This window comes from Cariama cristata, unplaced genomic scaffold, assembly GCF_000690535.1.
Source record: "Cariama cristata isolate BGI_N322 unplaced genomic scaffold, ASM69053v1 scaffold19243, whole genome shotgun sequence".
In the NCBI taxonomy this organism is placed as follows: Eukaryota; Metazoa; Chordata; class Aves; order Cariamiformes; family Cariamidae; genus Cariama; species Cariama cristata.
In genome coordinates, this window is record NW_009608010.1 from 27,704 (window position 1) to 48,298 (window position 20,595).

The 20,595-nt window shown below is 36.9% G+C and overlaps 1 protein-coding gene across 2 annotated transcripts in view; it reads right to left on the bottom strand.

Annotated features, from left to right (window-relative positions):
• Positions 1-20,248, bottom strand: part of FAM13B (family with sequence similarity 13, member B) — a 39,409-nt gene extending 19,161 nt beyond the window's left edge. Inside the window, exons 1-9 of one of the 2 annotated variants that reach the window (XM_009696976.1) lie at positions 20,081-20,248; positions 18,909-19,099; positions 17,889-18,101; positions 13,708-13,885; positions 12,925-13,069; positions 6,514-6,617; positions 3,380-3,421; positions 2,187-2,342; positions 28-163 (exon numbers count right to left, since the gene is read on the bottom strand). In XM_009696976.1, coding sequence (XP_009695278.1) covers positions 28-163; positions 2,187-2,342; positions 3,380-3,421; positions 6,514-6,617; positions 12,925-13,069; positions 13,708-13,885; positions 17,889-18,101; positions 18,909-19,065 — 1,131 coding nt within the window. In that variant the 5' untranslated portion in view covers positions 19,066-19,099; positions 20,081-20,248. Of the gene's footprint in view, positions 1-27; positions 164-2,186; positions 2,343-3,379; positions 3,422-6,513; positions 6,618-10,132; positions 10,291-12,924; positions 13,070-13,707; positions 13,886-17,888; positions 18,102-18,908; positions 19,100-20,080 lie in introns of both variants that reach the window. The other variant, XM_009696975.1, reaches the window with a different exon arrangement.
• Between the last annotated feature and the right edge of the window lie 347 nt (positions 20,249-20,595).

Sequence of the window (20,595 nt, forward strand, 5' to 3'; positions counted from 1 at the left end):
TTATATACAGGAGGCTCTTCCTCTCACCTGAACGCTTTCTTCTTCCTCAGTTACAGTATCATGTTTCATAGCTTCACTGTCTACATCAGTGCAAACCAATACTTCAGAGCAGTCTCCTGTGTTCTCACTGCTACCAGCGTCATTATCTTCAATAACATCATTCCTAAAGGTAAAAACAGAACAGAACTTTAGCAACCTGTTGTTCCACCTTTAAAATAAACAAATAAATAACCCCCCCAAAATATAGCACTTTTTTTTCTTCCCTTCAACAGTATCAAACATTCAAACATCAGGGTTGGCTTTTTTTTTTTTTCCTCCTCAACAAAATTATTGTAATCAAAGATACTGGTAGCATCTACAGTTTCAAACACCTGTAGGCAAATTTAATTATTTATGTAGTTTATATACACTTTTGAGGTTTTCTACAACAGTACGTGATAGACATATTAAAATGTATTTATTTGATGCTTTTATAAAGGTTCAGGCATACATCCCCCACTTGCTATGCTGGCCTAAGGAATAAAAGCGCCAACAGCCAGACACAATGATGTATTGAAACTACAGTGACTCGATGAAGTCGCTGTGGCTACACTCCTCTCAATACTGAAGCCAGCTAGCTTACAGCTGGCATCACTCTGTTCCCCTCCAGTGAGAAATCCCATTATTTCTAAAATTTAACCTTCCTAGAATTCAACTTAAGGCTTGTAACAGTACAACCAGATTAAAACTAATTTACACTGCATTTGTGTCCGTATATTCCTTACGTGGCGCCATCCCTGTTACCACATGATTCTGTAATTCATCACAAGCCTTTGACTTCCTTGCCTTCCTTTTCCTTGCTCACAAAGAATTCTGAACTCCCTTAAAAAATGTTCCTCCTGTATCAGATACATAGATACTAAACAGGATGGTTCAGAAATTAACATTTTAACTCTTAATTCCAGGAATTATTTTAAGTTATTTAAGTTAGTTAGATTTCTTACAATCTGTATTGGATCACTGCATTTTTTAGTTCTTCATTTAACTGTGTATTTGCCTTGTGCACAGTCTGCTGGCAGCACTGCTTTAAAGGACCCAGATGACCTCTTTCAAGAACACTATCAAGTATCCTCTATTACAGTTAATCCACAGTGGAACGATAATAAGAAGCATCTGAAATAGTCACTGTGCCAGAAGAGTATACTGGTTTCAAACCTGCAGTGATGGTACTTTTAGCCTCCACTCCGTGAAGTCAGCCAGCCTTTAAAGCACTTGCGTTGTAACTGAAGGAATTTGGCCGCAACAGGTCTTTCAGGCCATTACCCACTTACTTATAAATTACTTCAAAGACATTAAATCTCTAACACTAAAACTCAGTTTTAATTGATCATTACCAGCAATGATTACTACCTTTATGAACTGCTAACTTTAGTCTGACCTCTTGTCACAGATAAGACTTCTAAAAACAGTAAAGACTGAATAATTTAGAAAAGAGCAGTCAAGTCTCTGAATGCTTCACGTATTTCAGGCTCTGAGCAACAAAGGAATTTAGGTGCTGAGGTCCTACTACTTAACTACACATTCTTGGAGTCTGGGTATTAAACACAACTATTTATTTTTAATAAAGCACCAAAATGTACCATCTTCTCAATGCTGCTGTGGCAACTGCTACACACATAACACAGCAAAATTTACAATAAAAATAAAAGCTGATCAAATGAGGCTGAAACTCTTATGAAAATAGACCCACAGTGCTCATTCTATCCATTTTTAGCTGTTTCGTTGACACTGGCAGCCAGACCAGTAAAATAGCTATATTGACGTGGAAAGATGGGGTAAAGAAACTGAAACAGCATCTACAACAGCTTTCACGTGGTAAAATTGTGTCATATGTAGCATCAGTGAGATAAGAACGAAAGCATTTGGGTACATTTAAGTTCTTGTGCTACTTGCACTGAATTCAGCAGTGAAGCAGTTAGACTAAACAACATTTTTAGCTATAAGATCAATTTAAAATACTTGCTTCAAGAGCTGTTGGTTACCGGCAACTGATGAAAGTTGATGTGGTTTAAAATATGAGATAAACTGAAGTTAATAGCAGTATTCATAACTTTTGCATTGGGTGGAGGTGGGGGATTGGGGTACTTTGTTTTGGAAGAGTTAAGATATACAATCCTATAGAATTCATTACAGATACAAAGTCTTACTGGTTGTTAGATCCTTCCTCATCCCTGCTGGGATTTTTTGCTTCATTGTTACAGCCCAGTCTGTGTTGCTGTGTATGTTTAAGATCATTATCTAAGCTGCTCTGCAGGTCGAAAAGGTGCTGTTCCACAGCTGCTCTAATTGTTCTTTCTAAAATGCTAAAAAGAAAAAAGTCAGAAAATTCACATTAAGAACTCTCCTTTTGCATTGATCAACTATGCAGAAAGGCACAGATAACAAACTTTACACACGACAGGAATCTTTGATGACAAGTACTTCAAGACAAAAAGAGACTAACTTCTCCAAAAAGGCAGTGGAAGTTACTGCACTTACTATCTTCTATTTCATAAGATTTACATAAAGTATTATGATGTCTATTAACAGTATTTTAAGAGTAAACAACACATTACAATGAATAACTTATTTTTTAATAACTATACACAAAAACTTATAAAAGCCTAATATATTAATGTGACAGTAAAATCCTGTGTCTGTAACAGGTCAGAGTCAACCTTCTGGCAGGTACCACTTCATCACAGCTGGCTGCAACCCATCCTGTACAGGGCTGTAATCTTAAAAGGCAAGAGTCAAGAAATAGCAGAGACAATAAGCAAGTACCTGATGAAGGACACAGGATATACCCAAAGATACATCAAAAAAACAATAGCATTCTTTAAAAACAGACTACTCTGCTGAGTGCTTCTTAGTCAGCTCATCCAAAATATGCAGTTAGGCCTACAAAAAATATCCTCCTGTAAGACTCTTGGACTATTTTACCTCATTTTTAATTCTGGAATTGTGCATTTGTTTTTCCTCCACATTTGTACACACAATTCTACCGAACAGTACTCAACACTAACAACTAGAAGTGCTACTAAAAATACAATGTGAATACTATCATAATTTTAAAGTCAAAGACCTATGGTATGTCTAAGTATAAAACCAAAGTGTTTTGGAATCTATATTCTACCATACTGTGGTCTCACGTTTCTGCAGTCAACAACACCGACAGATGTCAGGTTTTTCCTGCATTAGTGTTAAATGCCATAAGTGAAATACTTGACACTAGAGTATGTTCATTCATAACTGTAATCATCAGGCCTACTGCATTTCTTTTTCTTGAAAGCAGACTTATCTTCTACACATGTTCTAGTAACAGCACAATTCAAACATTTTATATTTTCATTATACTTACTCTGCAGAGGCTGGCAAGATACTTATGGGAGAGATATGAGCACTGCAATAAAGAAGAAATAAGTTAACGAAACACAAAAACTCACCAAGCTAAATCAAAAGTCTTGAAGTCAACAGAAAGTAACTTAGAAAATACTTAGAGACTGCATGTAATGCAGCTAATAGAAGTAGAATAAATATATAAAGAAAACACTGATTCGCAGTCCCATTATCATTTAGATGAAGAAATCTTAAAGAATGCCATCATAAGACAGAAAGTCATAGAAGCAGCAATGCAGATTTCTGTCTCTCAAGAGCCAATGTATATTATGAAGCTATAAGCTCTCAGATGTACGGTCTTTCCCATGGGAAATACTAATCACTTAGTCTCCAAAGATTTCCTGACACCTCGCTTAAGAATGCAGATTTTAACCTTGCTGCCTAAAGCAAATTCCAAATTACTCTGCTTCCCTCCACAGCTGCAATTCACAGAGGTCCTTCCCTGCCTGTCAGACTGTTGCATAATTTTATTCTGCAACATTCAACAGATCTGCAGCACTTCCCAAGGACAGCTACATCTCAAGTGCAAAGCAGCTACCTTCCAGAAGTTTTGAGACATGATCTAGCCATTTGTAAAGCATTTGGAAGTCTCCTAGCACAAGCCACTTCGGTCTAGAATATTAAACTCCTAGAGAGGGTGGAAGGGTGGAAATCAGCATAACTAACACAAGTAAGTTCAAGTAAGTTAACTCATGTGTACATGGTCCCTCTACAATTTTCCATTAATGTGATCAAAATGCTCTCACTATCAACAGAATGCTCAATTTTTAGACAAAGTGACAGTAAATATGCTAGGAATGAAATAAAAGAAGAAAACTCTACTGTAAACAGTGCTGAGTTGCAACTTACATATCCTACTCAAAAAAATACTAACTTCATTTCAACTTGGAGGGAGGGAGGTAAACAAATGCTTTTTCTTCCTATTAAATGTAACTAAGCTCAAAAAGTTGAAAATCAAAATTTTAGTCTACTTTTTACCATGCAACAACACTGTTGGCAGCCAAAGCTGATTTTAAATATTATTTTCATGAACGCATAATAAACTCTGAAATATGAGGGAGCTTGCCACTCCACTGGAGAACTGAACAGGTACTACCTCTGAGAGATAGTTCTGACTGATATTAGCTTTGCCTGCACTAGAAAATGTAGACAGCCTCTCTGCTTACCCAAGAATAGTTTTAATACAGCAAGGAATATCTTGGTTACACCTTATGAAGTTTATCAGTAGTTCCACCATGAGAGAGGAAAGGTAATTGGAGCACCTCAAGCAGACTTTCTATTTTTGCTTCCTCTAAGTAGATGAAACACAAGCAATAAAGGACTGCCAATTAAACACTAGCTGATAAGGAAAGTGGTTAAAGTATTTATTTAAAAATAATTATGCCCTTTAGCCTTAGACAACTTGTACTGGACCAATAGCAAAGTACACTGTATTTAAACACCACTGTGTAACAACTGAACAAGAGGTCCTTACAGAAGTTTTTAATTTCTTTCTTTTTTTTAACAGAAACTTGATTTTGAATCAAGCTAATTTTACGATTTGTGTGTTTGTTCGCCTAGGTTAAAAAAAAAACCAAAGTCTATCTATTCCAAATGCTTTGACAGAACAGGCAGCTCTAAACTATTATTTCAAAATAGACATTGCCACATAGCTTTGGAAAATGAGAACACCTGATGTAGAAGCTAGATCTCAGAGCCACTAATTTCAAAGCTGCTGGATCAAACAACTTCAGGTGAACAGAGTGGCATTTCGTTGTTTTCTTTCAAACAAAGAAATGGTAAGAAAAAGTTTACAACCTAGTATATTTACGTTTCATTGATATTTCTGTGCACAGAAGTTCTGCATAGCCCTAATACTTGTACAAAGTAAATTTTCTGATAAACACATTTTGTTTTGACAATACTTGAAATTAAAAAAAATGAAGATATGAAGCTGTAAGTTCAGCTTCATGAACAAGGGAGGAGAAGCATGAGCAAGAATCTCAGTGAAAGAAACCAGTAAGATTTCAAAACACACAAAAAAAAAATGTAGTTTTAAGTAACTGATCTCAGTATTTTCAGGAAGTTCTACAAAAGCTGATTATAAAAGGTATGCTTACATTCTAAAAGTAATAATACATAATTGTACACAATTAAATCCATTTACTATTAAAACACAATCACTCATAGGACAAATTGGGAGACAGAAAAAAAAAAAAGGCAACCAGAGTACAGAATACTGCCACAGTCTAACTGTAAAAGAGAGTAAAAAAAAAAAATTCAGTCAAGGGCACAAGTACAAATACTATTTATAGGAAACTGTTATGACCTAGAATCCTTTTATTCTACCACTTGAGACAATGAGGAACTGTGTCAAAAATGGGGAGAATCAAACTCATCTCCAAAGAATCCAGAAGATTTCAGACATGGTTCACAACAAAATTTTCCCATCTTACTGCATAACCTTCAGCCCCTTGCATAGGATCGTCCACCAGTGTGTTTATTAAACACCTTCAGATGCATTAGAGGTACTCAGCAAGAGATGTGCATAAATCAGCAGTATTGCAAAGCCTGATGAATCCTCTTACTACATAAAGAATATTTTAGGTCTTCAACTAATCACTTTAGCAATTAAACACTTTTTGAAAGAAATGCGTCAATCACTCTTAGGTGCAAATATATTACAACTTCCAAACCGATGTACCACAGTTCAAGGATACTTTTTAAAAGCTGTAATTTATACTGCTACACAGAGCCTTAACGCAGCATGACACAGCAAGACACAGAAAGGTAAACATCTTTGTTTCATAATGCTAACCCACTCCCAAGAATCCCTTTTGCACTATCTCCCTGCCCATAAAAAGTCCCAGTAAAACCATACCTTGAGATAGAAAAATATACATTAATTAGAGATAAAACATTTCAAACTTTTTCTTGGTAATTTACTGACTGTACACAGAGTCTTACTTCTTGCTAAAAAAAAAAAAATCATTTGAGACATTATTTCATTTCACAGTATCTCCAAAATACATTTAATCTCACATAATTTTAAAGTTTAAAAAAAAAAAGTCTTATTTGCAACCATATCAAAGCAAGATTTTCCTTTCATATATTTACCTGTGCAGCAGAACTTTACAAGCCATTCGGATTATTTTTGCTATCCCATATGAGCACTTCATGTAAAAATGCTTCATTTGAAAAACAGCAAAGCGTGATGCTGGCTGTTGGTTGTGCATACTGCTTGCTGGGATTCAGTGGCTGCTCGTCAGAGAGCACTTCTGGAGTGCTGCACTAAACCCTGCAGTCTAAATAGAAATAGACTGCAACATGAGGTCACTCCTGACAATAAGCTGCCCAATCAACACTTGAAAGCTTTCCTAACTTGTTGTTCACCGATTTTCTAGGATGGAAGTAGCCACAAGTATTTGGATGTTACAGAACAATAATATATTTTCTAACACTTCAGACAGTTGTTGTATTTGGTCAGCCTTACTACACATGCATTTTGTCTCACGTTGTTTCTGTTAGTATTATTGCCTCTCTCTCACTGATCAGAGTTAATTAAAACAAAAAAGGGTTAATAAAAGTATCACACAAGCAGTGAGGATGTTGCCCTTGTCATTGCATTTAATAAAGGCAAAGCAAACTTTACAGAACTTACTACTTGTCATAGCTCGTATTTTTACACATACAATTTTGAAAAGCCCAAAGAATATATCAAGAGTTTTTACATTAGGCTTCTGACTGACAATATTTGAGATGAACTACAAAAAGTAAAGCAAATACTGCTTGGCAAAGCACAGCAATGAAAAATTTGGAATAATGACAGAGAAGCATTCTAAAGTGATTATTTCAACTGCACGTCTTAAAAGTCAGCTGCAATGCTGAGTGAGTAATTCTTTTCTCCAAAAGTCGGGACAGCAAAACCAAGAGACCCATGGTGAAAAGACTTCTGATAAAAAAAGGATTCATTTCCTTTACATACACAACGTCAACTTGTGTGCAACAAAACGTTCCCTGATTGGGTAACAGGCTTAAAGATCACTCAACAGATTTATTTTAAATACCATTTTCAAGCAGTCACTCAATAAAACTGCATTAATGATCATCCACATTCTCACCAGATCTCTCTCTAATTCACAAGTCAAATTAGCACCATGCAGTGCACAAAGGTCATATGTTTCAGAAAGAACAAATAGAATGAGTACAGAAAAAAGCTAGTGAGCAAAATTATAAGCAAGTTATAGTCCAAATAACTAGAAGGATGGCCATACAACCCATCATATGAATCAAGATCACCAATCTTTAATATGCAGAACACACAGCATCAGTGTTCTTTTCCTTCTCTCCACAGACCAAAATATAGATATTTGGTTCCCAAAATCTGACAACAGCAAAGAGGCAACAAAACTCCAGGTTAAGGAACTGCAAGAATCATGTTTAAGATTTGCTTCTCTTCCTCTTTCCTTTATAAGCTGCTGCAGGCCCCACGTCAAGACAAACATCCCAATAAACCTGCATTAACATTTGCTTTTTTCCTTTTATTATTACTTTTTTTTTACTATCAAGAAACTAAAACAAAAAAAAAGCCATTAAATTTATACCATGAAAGCCTTTAAGTTTGGAAAAATATTTACGTTATTTATAGTGGTTAAAAGTTTAATAAAGTATACTTTCTCATTCTCTGTAATTTATGTTTTTTTTTAAATGTTTCCTGCCGTTGTTCTGGCTTTATGGTCAAAAGTCTCTTTCTTCTTCTACAGAATTCCTCCTTATCCTTCCCCACAAATTATGTAAAATGCCAACCATAATTAACGCCTATTAATTTTTAATTAACCCTAAACATTGAGTAAAAATGTTTTTCTCTTCAGGCTATGAAATTTAAACTCTCAAACACGTTAAGTTTGTCACTACTGCTGTACTTCCACATTCCACGAGTAACTAAATACCTGTGAATAGTTAAATTGCTTTAAAACTTTAATTGGAAGAAGGAGTACTTTCACAGAAATTCCAACTGCAGCAACCTTTTTTTTTTCAATTTAACTCTAAAATTAAACAGCTCGCTGACAAGGATAATTAACTATTAAAATATAATTTAAATTACAAAACAGAATTATGTTTCTCTCATTGTTTTATATTTTACAAATTCTTGCAATGAAGTAGAAGGAAGTGTGCAGCCAAGCAGCTGCACAGATTTCAACCTGAAATCCACATTCTTGGGACTACACAGTCCTAGGCAGTAAACTTACACATGCTGTGGAGGGGAAAAGGTAAAATTCACTATCTGTAAAATGTAAACTCTCAGTACAAGTAAAACCACCTTAAAAATAAAAACTTGTGTACTACAAGGAAATAAAATATAAACCTGTGCATTACAAGCAAGTGCAAATAAGCTCTCAAATGGAAGTACGATTTTAAGTTTATGAATCTCCTTTATGAGGAGGATTGGTCTTAATTAAAAGCTGACTCCCACTGCAATACTCCTGTCTGTATTACATTTTGCAATTTCCAAACTTGCTCACAGCTCTCTACCAGCAGAGCCTAGTGAAACAGATCCCTCTATAGAGTCTTGCTCTCAGGCAGGTAACACAGACCCCTCCAGCTTCAGCAGCCTTTGTGCCCGTTTGGACAATGCCAGACCTTGGCTTTCCATGCATTTTTCTAATAGCTTGTTTTCTAAAAAGCAAATTAAACCTCATCTTGTGCATAGGTGCCAGTCATGTCACTCCTACATTGATATAACAAAGAAACATCACCCTCGGAGATAAATTTAGTTGGCAGAGTTTAAATTAACTGAAGAAGGATCTTCAGATGGTTTATAAATATATTAGCAAGTCAACTTTCACAAAACAGGGTATCCAGAGTCTTCATTTCAACTCAAATTAAAGAGACTTCCTGGACCCTCAAAAATCAAGTTTTTTTGCAAGCAATCCATTTAATGAAGCCTCATATATAACCTTACAAAATGCCATCTTTTAAATGCTCAAAATTTCCTCCACGTTGCTCCTACTAAAGGCCTTTCTAGAACCTCTAAATTCCAACCTAAAAATCATCAATGGTCAGTATTATCCCACTTGCTCTCCACTACCCTTTTGGTCATATATAGTTCCTCTTTGTCCCTGCTGTTTTCTAGGAAAAACATCCTAGGTGCTTGTTTCTCTAGCATATTTTCAGGAAGTAATCGCATCTACAGAGTAGTCATTACAATTGTTTATCAAACATTCCACTCTACTCTTGTGAAATAAGAACGTACTTTCCTCATTTAACATCTGACCAAACTGGCCATAAAAAAAAAAAAAAAATCTGGACAAACAAATTATCACAGGTTTAGAGAAGAATTAGGGTCATGTAAGGACACACCTCTCCTCACTAGCATGAGACAAGAAAGAGTCCTAGGATTTCCCACTGAAAGGGAGTGGTGGAAAAATGGTACAGAACGGGTTTGCAGATATCAATATTCAGATCCCTTTTATATTTCTGCTACAAAATTTACTGTTTAAATACCACTTTACAGTTTCATCATAGTTAATCCAAGTTCTACAGGCATTCCTCTGCTAAATTTGGGAACAGTTATTTTATTCCATATTTTACTACTACAAGAACTGTACCTACTTCTAAAGCTTCAGTTTGTAGACGCCACAACTTATCCCAAAAGCCTGACAGCTTCTCTCTCTCTCTGACAGAACAGACTATACTCCTAACTTTAAATCCAAACTCCAAGGCAGAAACAAATTACCTTGTTGATGCTGTAACGCTCCTGGAATCCGAGAGACTCCCTGTCATATCTAGATGTACCACAGCTGGCCTTTCAACAGGTTTCTCTGTGTCATCTTCTGGAAGTTCTTCAGACTGCTCAAGCTTTACATCTTCCTCCTCTTCCAAGAGATCATTGATCTAAAAAAGATTTAATCACAGTTAATGGCTTGAGAAGTTCTTTTAAAAGATCCAGGGAATTAAACAAGCATGAGAGGTATTAAAACAACACATGTAAAAGAACAACATTTTTCAATTTTAGAAAAACTGGCACACTAGACTTGCTTTTATGTAAAACCACACATTTCACTGCATAATCCTTTTGAAACACTGGACAAAAATTGAAAAGAGAAGCACCTCTGATGCAGTAAATGAACATAAGCAGAACCAAGAAACAAAATCCTGGCCACACTGAAGTCACGAGGCACAGAACCTTTCTTCCTCTACGTACAAAACAAAGAGAGATAATTCTCTATTCCCTAGATAGCCTTATTCATATATGAGAAGCATTTAAAAATCCTTCTAAGGAACGCAATATAGCTAAGAATCCAAACTTTAAAGTACTGAGTGAATACTGAGAACAGCAAATGCAAGGGTCTCCAGAAGTTTCTGTGAAGCCTCTTGTCATTTTTGTTTCTTTGTTTCCAAACACAGAAGATGTTTTTACTGAAGTAGTAAAATATAGTCAATTTAAAAAGTAAAACAATATAGCCAACTGACAACTCGATACAGCCACCTTCATTTTTTAAAAAGCAACTATGTCTAAAACATAAAAAGGTAAGCATAACAAAGTGATTCTGTTTGATTCTCAAAGCCCCTCTGTGACTGATTACTGATTGCCCAAACTTGCAAGCCCAAAAATTAAAGTAGCAGTAGTAGCATCAAGAAAATATGCTTTATAATATCTGCCACATGAGTATAAAACAAAGCCACTGAATTAAGAAAAATCAAAACTTTAGAAGTTTAAGATTACACAGAAGGCACAGAGGAGGTGTTTGTTTATTTTTAAAAGGGGTGTAATGTGTTATATGGCGCTACGTTCAGGGCCAGAAACATATTTACCCCTGACTCTCCTCTGTAATTGCAACAAGACGTGCCAGTGAACCAAGGGCAAGCCCACTCAGTCAGCTCCCACTGGGGCTGTGCCCAGGGGGGCCAGTGGCCCTTCCGGACCCCCCTGCACCAGCCCGGAAGAGAGCAGGACCAGCAGAAGTGCTCTGTTGACATCTGGTGGAGACACCACGAAATTAAAGGGACACCCTACCAGGCCTCAAACTTTGGGAAAAAGGAAACCAAAACCACACGCCAAACAGGCTGCTATGCTTGGGACACCCTCTTGCTAAAACATATAAGGACCCACAGACAAGTCAGTAATTTCAAAACATGAGAGCAGAGACCAACTACTATCCTATAAAGAGCAGCCACCCCAAACTCAGGCAATAGTCCTCAGCCTCCGGTTGCAGAAGTTACAGTCCAGCTTTATTTAACAGTTTCCTGCACGCAGCAGGGCTGTGTCAGTCCTCAGTGCTAGACATATTCCTGCAGAGAGCTACAGAGACAGCAAACATTGCAAAGCTGCAGCACTCTGCTAGAAGAGCTAGCAGATCAGAAGCTGCTCAATCCAGAACTTGCTGCCCACGCCTGGCAGACCAGACCAAGGGGTGAGATGTCTGCTGCAGTGAAGAGGAAACAACCAGCTGCCCCAGTACTTGCCTTACCCGTCTTGCTAAAGGAGGGGTTCGTGCAATAGTTAGGCCTTAAAAATTCAGTATTTCTTGTTACCTTCCTTAGCAACTGCTGGTTATTTACTCTTTTTCCTCTTGAAAGAAATTACGTCATTTCTTAAGCCAACTGAACATGAGAAAATTCAGTTTATAACTTTCCATATTTCTGAGGAAGGGTTTGTGCCAAGATTTTATCAATAATCCATGAACCTGGCTTTGATGATACAAAAAGTACTTCTTCCGTGCATTATCACTTGTATACCACAATTTGGTAGAATTAAAAATATTTGCCAACAGCAGCAGGTTGTATCATAATACCAAATTTCCATTTCCCCAACAACTCTCCATCTCTATTTATCCCAGCATGACACAGTATTTTACTTCTCAAAGTTAAATTTGTTGACAGGAAAGGCAGTAGGGTGACAATGGATACCATCAGTCACATGGACAGGTGAATCTCCCAAGCCTGGCAATTGAATAGTAAGACCCAGAGTATTTCTATTCCGCTCAACTTTGTTTCTCTAATTTCAGCACTTTTCCCCACTAATGTCAAGATGGTATTTTGAAGTCTTAGAATCAGAACCACCATTCAAAAATTTTGGCATAGGGAAACACCACTGGTAACATCATCAAGTGGAGGGCAAGACCCTGCATGTTTCTGTAAGACACACCTAGAAATATTATTGACCAAGATCAACAACAGCATGGTTCTGCATTCACTTTAAAAAAAAAAAACAGTTCTCCATTCCTAAAAAGGTAATTAAAAGCTATACTGTTTATGTAGCGTAACAATGTCTATGTTGAGCAGGATATCATTGTTGATTTAGTTCCTGTGTATTTTTCCACAGAGCATAGCTATACTTACCACAAAGCAACAATTTCACAAACATGCCTATGTTAAGAAAACGCATTTAAGGAAATCCTAGGTTTTGTCAGTCTGCAAGAAACTACCAAAAGGCATACTAAAGAAAATCATATTTCAACATAACTTAAATAAATGTTTATAACAGATACTTAAGTGATAATATATTGCCATTTAAAATATTCTTACCTGCTCAGTTATTGAGCTTAAATCGTTAGTAGATGAAAAATCTTCCTCTTCATTCTCAAAGAACTCATAGTAGTTCTCCAGAAGTCCCGCCATTATTCTGCTAACTATTTCTTGTTCTTTCAGATCCTCCACATCTGTGTAAATGCTAAAGATTTCAACACTGTTTTAGTTTAAAAACCTAAATCCAACTGTTGCCCCAAAGAACTCCTGTGAATGACCTCTATGACTAAGGGCTACACTTCACACCATTATCACTAATCCATTCTGAACACACAGAACTTTAAGCATGCCTTCACACTACTGCACTGTAAAGCTTTATACTAGTTTATATTTTTAAATGATGCAGTAACAACTATTTAGTCAATTAACTTTTTGTGAGGAATATTTAAAATTCCAAGTATTTTCCTGTAGAGGAAACCCCAGCATACATTTGTACTTTAACAGTTTTCTCCCAGAACTGCTTTCCTGCTACAAATAGTAATCTTACACACTATCTCTAAAAATTTGAACATCAGTATAATTACAGTACTGTAACAATCAAATCAGTGGTTTCTAATGTCATAGCTCATAGACAAACTGTTGTTTAAATCTGAGCAAACATTGTAAGACAAAACTGGAGTGAGGTAGCGAGGGGGCTAGGGGTGGGAACAGAGAGAAAGATAGTGCCCAAAACATATTGTGTACTTGCTATTATTACTCATGGACTAGGAAAGACTTTAGACTACAGAGGTACACTGTCAAATTCACATAAAAACACTGCATGAACTTTTATAACTAACTTACTGAAAAACATCCGGGCCAAAGACTGCAGCTAGAGAACTTGCCGACCAAATTTCTTCATGATGCGATGCTACATTAGCTAAAAATTTACACAGAAACTTTAACAAACTGTAATTAACAGGTGGAAGCTGCTGCAAGAGGAACCTCAACTTTCTTCCAAATTCATCTTCATTATTATAATCTGAAAAATGTAACAAAAGTATTTTAATCACAGAAACAAAGTATCGGCTTTTTCATATTTGATATTGATCTAACTTTTTGACTCTGACAATTACTTATTTCTGAAGTACAACAAATTTGGTCAGACCACAGCCTAAAATGTCAGAATTTGACTTGCATTTGTTTGGTCTGAGAGTCTCATACTAAGTTTCTCCATGGAAAAAGAAAAAAAAAGAAAAAAAAAAACCACCCACACCCCAAACCCAAAATCTGAAGCATCCAGCCCACATATCTGAAAGGTATTTACAGTGGTAGTACTTCACAACCATCTATCTGTCCCAGCATCTCATCCTGTCATTTCAGTCTCTGGATTAGTCTCTTCTTCTCTGATCTTTCTAAGAGAAACTGATAACTCATTTTCTACTCCGTCACTCTTCTTCAGTGACATCAGAAGTCTGGGGGGAGGGGGGGGGGGGGGGGGAGGGGGGGAGTGGTGGTACCCAGGCCACCAAAAATCGGGAAACAAAAAAAACCAACCACCCTCCCCAGTCTTGTTTCCATAACACAGTACTATCATAGTTCAATTTATCATTAGGGAAAGTAATCTAAATTTAATTTCTTCTATGAAGTAGAAATTGATAACCTAAACCAATGATTTCCACCATATTCTCCTCTACAAGTCCAAGCAGTAGTTTTTTCAGCATGTTTTCCCCAATTAATGCTCACTCAAGTTTCTGATTACATAGGGCTAGCTCCTCCGTATCCTTTCATTTTACCACTGCTATACAACAATTCCTCTGCAGAGCAGCTCCAGAGATAGCAAGAGATCAGAGATAGCCAGCTAACTTAAAAGCTAGTTAAATTCTCCCCGTTTCAGACAAACTACTTCGACACCTTTTCCTCTACAAGCATCCCATTCTCAAAACTCTACTTCCTTCTATAATGCTTAATTGATGAATACAAGCAATCTCAATGCAATCATCCTAACACATACTTAGCTTGAAGCTTGCCAATTCAATTTCGAACCTGAAAGAGTCACCGTAAAACTTCCTCATTCTCATCCTACATTTAACTATATCCTTCATCAAAATATCCCCCCATACACCTCATTTGTTACATTACCAGCGTTACAGGCAACAAGGTTCAAAGAGTTTACAATTGTTTGTACCTAACAGAGTAATTCCATATAAAGGAAAAGAAATGTCAGAAAAGTAAAACAGCAGAAAAATTGATACTAAGAAGTCTTCCCTTCCTTCTCAGACATTTGAAAACTCTTCTCAGATCAGTTAGAAAGGGAAAAGGATATTTCAAGATAATGAGCAGTCACTCTGCCTCTCTAGATGAGAGAGCCGAGACACCCTAGTCCTTAATATCAAATCAAAGAAGTGAGTAAATTCCCTGTTGTACATGTACAGTAATAACAAACAGTAACCGTGGAGGACTTCATTTGCTCAGACACAGTCAACATCTACAGTATTTGAATACAAGTAAACAGGCACAGAAAAATAGTTCTCTCAACACAATAAAATGAATTGTTAGTTTTCACTCTAGAAATGCATTTAGGAAACAGAACAGCAAAAGAGAAAAAAAAATAGTTTCAAAGTAGACCTTCAAAAAGAAAGAGAGCAAGAGAGAGAGGTCATTGTCAAACCACCTTGCAGATACACATATAAGCATTTTGTCTAACCAATCTGTCCTAAAATTTAGGTTCTAAAAACAACCAAAGACCTGAAGTGAGAACGTTCTTGCCTATAACTGAAGTCCTCTCACAGTAAATCATGGATACACACTTCTGGGACACATGGCCTCTGGCATTGGAGTCAAATTCACACTTCAATTACTAAAATCACTTGCCTTTGAGCAACCACCATTAGGCCTGCGCTGACCCTCAGAAGATGTATATAAGGCCACACCTTGTATAACCAAGTTGTTTTGAGAACTAAGCTTAACCTAATGATACAGAAAATACCAGAAGTAACATATGGACCCAAAATTACTATCACCTTCTGCATTTCAGTAAGCAATTCTTCTGCCTAAAATGCAGCTAATATTGTAATTCTGGAAACTAAGTCTATCAGAGTCAAAGTATCAAAAGTCAAAACCTGAGCAGAGGAAACCAAAACTCTAATTTTAGCACCAGGAAACAACGTTTAAAGGTTTATGTGTTTTGATTTCCTTGGTACAGATAACTTTAAATCTTCCTGAAATCACTTTATTTTACACTTTAAAAAAAGGCAGTAAAGACAATAAGCTGCAAGCTTAAGTGAAGTTTCTCTGTATATTTCACAAAAGGCAACTAAATGGGGACTTACACGCTGAAGAACAGCTCTTTTCCCAAAACAACCCATATGTAAATCCTTCCACAGTCATCTATTCAAAGATGGAAAAAAACCAATTTTCACACTATATTTTACAAGTCATAGAAGGGAATTACATTGTCACACCAAGCGAGCATACCTCAATCTCATTTCCAGTCCTGACAGATAACATTGCAAATCACGGTGCATGGCAGTATTAGCTGAGCAACCAGCAGCATTCTGCATTACTGTCTTAATAATCCTTTCATTATTTAGAATCTTTTGCAGGAGGAAAACAACAACAAAAAAATACCCATCAAACAACAGTTTACTAGCTACTTAGGTCCAATGAACCATGACGTTAGCACAATACAACCCAAATAGCAGATATATCACTAATGAAATTCCCTATCCACTTCAGTTTCTCATTACTGCACAGGACAAACAAACAGAACTTCAGCCTTAACCCCAGTCAGGAGCTTCCAAAAATGGTTTCCAGTACACATCAGTGTTCTGCCTTTGCTCGCCAGCTATCCAGATAACCACTCCACATTCAAAGTTTCAGGATATATGGGCTACCAAGGGAGGAAAATGAAGCAGCTTCTCACTGCTGCAGTTGACCCCCCAGTTTAGTATTTGGTAAAGATAGCATAACAGCACATGAAAACTATGCTATACTCACTCATCCTACAAACCAATTCCCACCCTGAACAAACAAGACTATCACAAGCGCTATCAAGTTCTTATCAGGAGCAAGTTCAACAACAGAAAATTAAATCAAACCAAAATGTGCATCTTACAAAGCAAAACAAGCCCAGCACTTGAAGAGAAGAACAAACTGACATCGGAAAATGAGCAACACTCCTGCAGAGCACCAACCAACAAAACCCTCAGTTACGTCACAGGGTGTGGAGCTCCAACACAAATGTACCTTTCGAGGACTTTACCAACATAGTGCTGCAAGACAAGCGATTTTACTAGTCAAGTTATGAGTCATCTCCAACACCACTCAACACAGCAGAGGCCAAAAGACCCAGGAAAGTGGATACGGATATACAACATGGGAATTGGTAAAGAAAACACTGTGCCAGCATACGGGTGTCAATTTGAAAGGGCAAGTTTTGCAGTATACGAAAAAACATACTTAGCAACAACAATATGCTGATGACAGGGTGTTTTTTTTTCCTCCTACAAAAGAATTTTAAACTGAAAAAAATCCACAGCGGGAGAACAAATATGACATGAGTATAGGGCTTGAGATCTCTTCTCTAGTATACAAATGCTTTAAGTGCCATGAAAGCATAGGCAGAGTAAGTGAAATCCAGAGGAAATAAGAGAAAAACAGACAAAAGCATTCCCTAGCACTTTTAAAGCATCAGTGGTGGGAAAACTGTCAAACAATTTTGATTCCAGTGGCTTTGACCAGTGTCCCAGTATTCACACACAAGAGCATGGAATATTCAGAACTAATCAGCATGATATGTGGCAGCTTCACCGTTTTCCTGCATGATGGATAAAACGTGTCTTTGAATCCAGACTGCGTTTCCTAAAAAAGACCTATTTATTTGGGTTTTGTGCTAAGAAAAGTTATATTTGAATGCCTCCTGATACACACATTATTACACAGAACACCAGAGACACTCTAGTGCCACTACAAATCTCAATTTAATACTGGTTTTTAGTCTTAGAATAGTAAGATGAAAACACTGAATCAAAAAAGATTATTACCTTGAGAAAGTTGCATTAAATCTATGTGCAAACTGCCTGGGATAACTGGCTCTGGAAGTTCTTGAAGAAAAAATCTAAGAAGGCTAATAGCTGAGGGTACATCTGCTTCTTTAACCAGGTCCACATCTTCTCCGTTATCATACCGTTGCCGAAGCCACTCCACTGTCTCAGCATTCCCATTGACTTGAAAAAGTCCTTCTTGTTCCAGACCCCCTGAGTAAGAAAAGTTGCAGAAATCATAGAATCATAGAATGGTTTGGTTGGAAGGGACCTTAAAGATCACCTAGTTCCAACCCCACTTGCCATGGGCAAGGACACCTTCCACCAGACCAGGTTTCTGAAAGCCCCATCCAACCTGGCCTGGTACACTTCCAGGGATGAAGCATCCACAGCTTCTCCTGGTGCCTCACCACCGTCACAGTGAAGAATTTCTTCCTCATATCTAATCTAAATCTTCCTTCTTCCAGTTTAAAGCCATTGCCCCTTGTCCTATCACTACACGCCCTTGTAAAACGTCCCTCCCCAGCTCTCTTGTAGGGCCCTTTTAGGTACTGCAAGGTTTCTATAATGTCTCGCCAATCTTTTAGATCTAGTATGGACAAATATATTGGAAAATACTGATAATCAGATATGCACAATTCACATACTGAATGAAACACTTTTTGGACAGCAGTTTTGCAAGACATCCAGCAGCCCTTTTCCCAGCAAACACATTCTTATGCCCAGCTAACAATACACTAATAAGGCACATGTTAGCAGTACATAGGAAATGGTGTGTTTAAGGAAGTACCCTGCTGAGCCGACTGCATTAGTGCATCAGTGTTAGCTAGGTAACAGTGATAATCAAACATAACAGAACAAGTAAAGAAAGGAGTGTGCATCACAAAAAAACAAACTCAATCAAATCACATCTAATTAAATAAGTAACTTCAGAAAACAAGTACTCTTCAAAAAACACAATCTATTCTGTAAGAATAACAGCTAAATATATTATTTAAAGTACAGCAAGATAATACATACCATGTTCCTCAATATAGTCCACGACATGGCGGACTATGAATGGAACCTCATTGTCTGGTTGCCCTTCTTGCTGCAGCTCATCAAGTGGAATTCCAAATATTTTGTTAGCAAGAACAGAGTTGCAGTTACTCAAGGAAGGGGAGGAGCTCTTCCTCATATCTTTTTGCAGCCAAAAATCAAAGCTGTCTTTTCTGTCAAATAAAAGGAATTAAAACCAAAAATCATACTTCAGCGTACACTGTTGAATGCACTGATCTGTAACACAATGTGTTTTAATTACCTAATGCAAATACTCTCCAGTCTCTCTGAATCAGTTCACTGCTTTAATGAAAAGTTCTGTAATGACTCCAAATATAGCTAACTAGATAAATGGCTGTTATCATGGTGGTGTGTTCAATCCTCAACAGAGGATTGAGAAGAACATACATACATAGTGGCAAAGGAAATCAGAAAATTCTAGTTATAATGTTGTTACTTACATTCTAAGGTACTTTGGGACAGCTAGATTCTTCAATACATTTCCTGACGGGATTTATCAATAAGGCTTTGAAAATCCAACAGAAAAGCCTCTCGAGAGGAAATGAAACTAGTGGATCATACCAAAACCCTAAGTTTTAGTTACATAAAATGATTAAGTATTTTGTGATACGCAACTGCATTGCAATCAACTTCTAATATATTTGGCATTTTCTGGTCTACACAATAAAGCTTTCAACACCCGCATCAAATTAAAAACTTTACTGAACATAAAACCCCCAAAACTAGTTTCCAGATGCTCAGTGATACCATTCTCCCTATCATGCAGAAGCTCAAGCTTTACTCTCAAGTCTTCGCTTGATAAAGGACCTAGATAGATAATAAAGGTATTACCAAAGGCAGTGTAGGTCATTCAGTTAAACTGTTATCCTGTCAAAACGAAAATATTTCTTCTAGCAGAGAAAAAATTGTCTTTTCAAAATAAATAATAAAAGGAACATACTTGCTTAAATGCAAGCAATCACTTTCATAGAGTCTGGCACATAGAACACGAAGTACATGTTAGTCAAAGCACTGCAACCAAACTTAATTCTCTGTTTACTTATGCATTGATAAATTCTAATAGATTAGACGTACTGAAATCCATACTTCCTTTTTACTCTTACAGCCAGAATAAAGTAGTCAAAGAAACCTACCTCAGAGTACTTAAACAGCCGAGTTTGAAAAACGTTTTCTGCGCCAGCTGCCCTCACTGACCATGCATTCTTTTGTCATTTATGGTTGTTTAAGATTATGGCAAAAGATGAGCCTGTAGTTCCTCATTGAAGAATAGCAGAACTAGATCAGTACTTCAGCAGTTAATCTGAAAGTAAGGAAAATATTATTAGACCATAAAGTTTCCAACAGTTATAAACTCAGTCACAAGTCTAAGCATTACATTTGAGGAATTCTCCTGGTCAAATCATCAGTTTCTTGTCCTGAACAAGAAAGCACACAGACGACATCAGCATGGCTCACGGGACAGCACGCAAAAAAGCAAATCCTCTTTTTCACTTAGAAGTTAACCAAACTTCAAGTGAAAGTTAGCATGGGACACCTAAGCCTTAACAATTATGAAATAATTTTCAGATGCTTCATTCTTCTTCCAAAGACTCACAAAGGGCTAAGTAGGTTAGACAGAAGTGTTTTATAGTCCCTGCCATACTAAAAC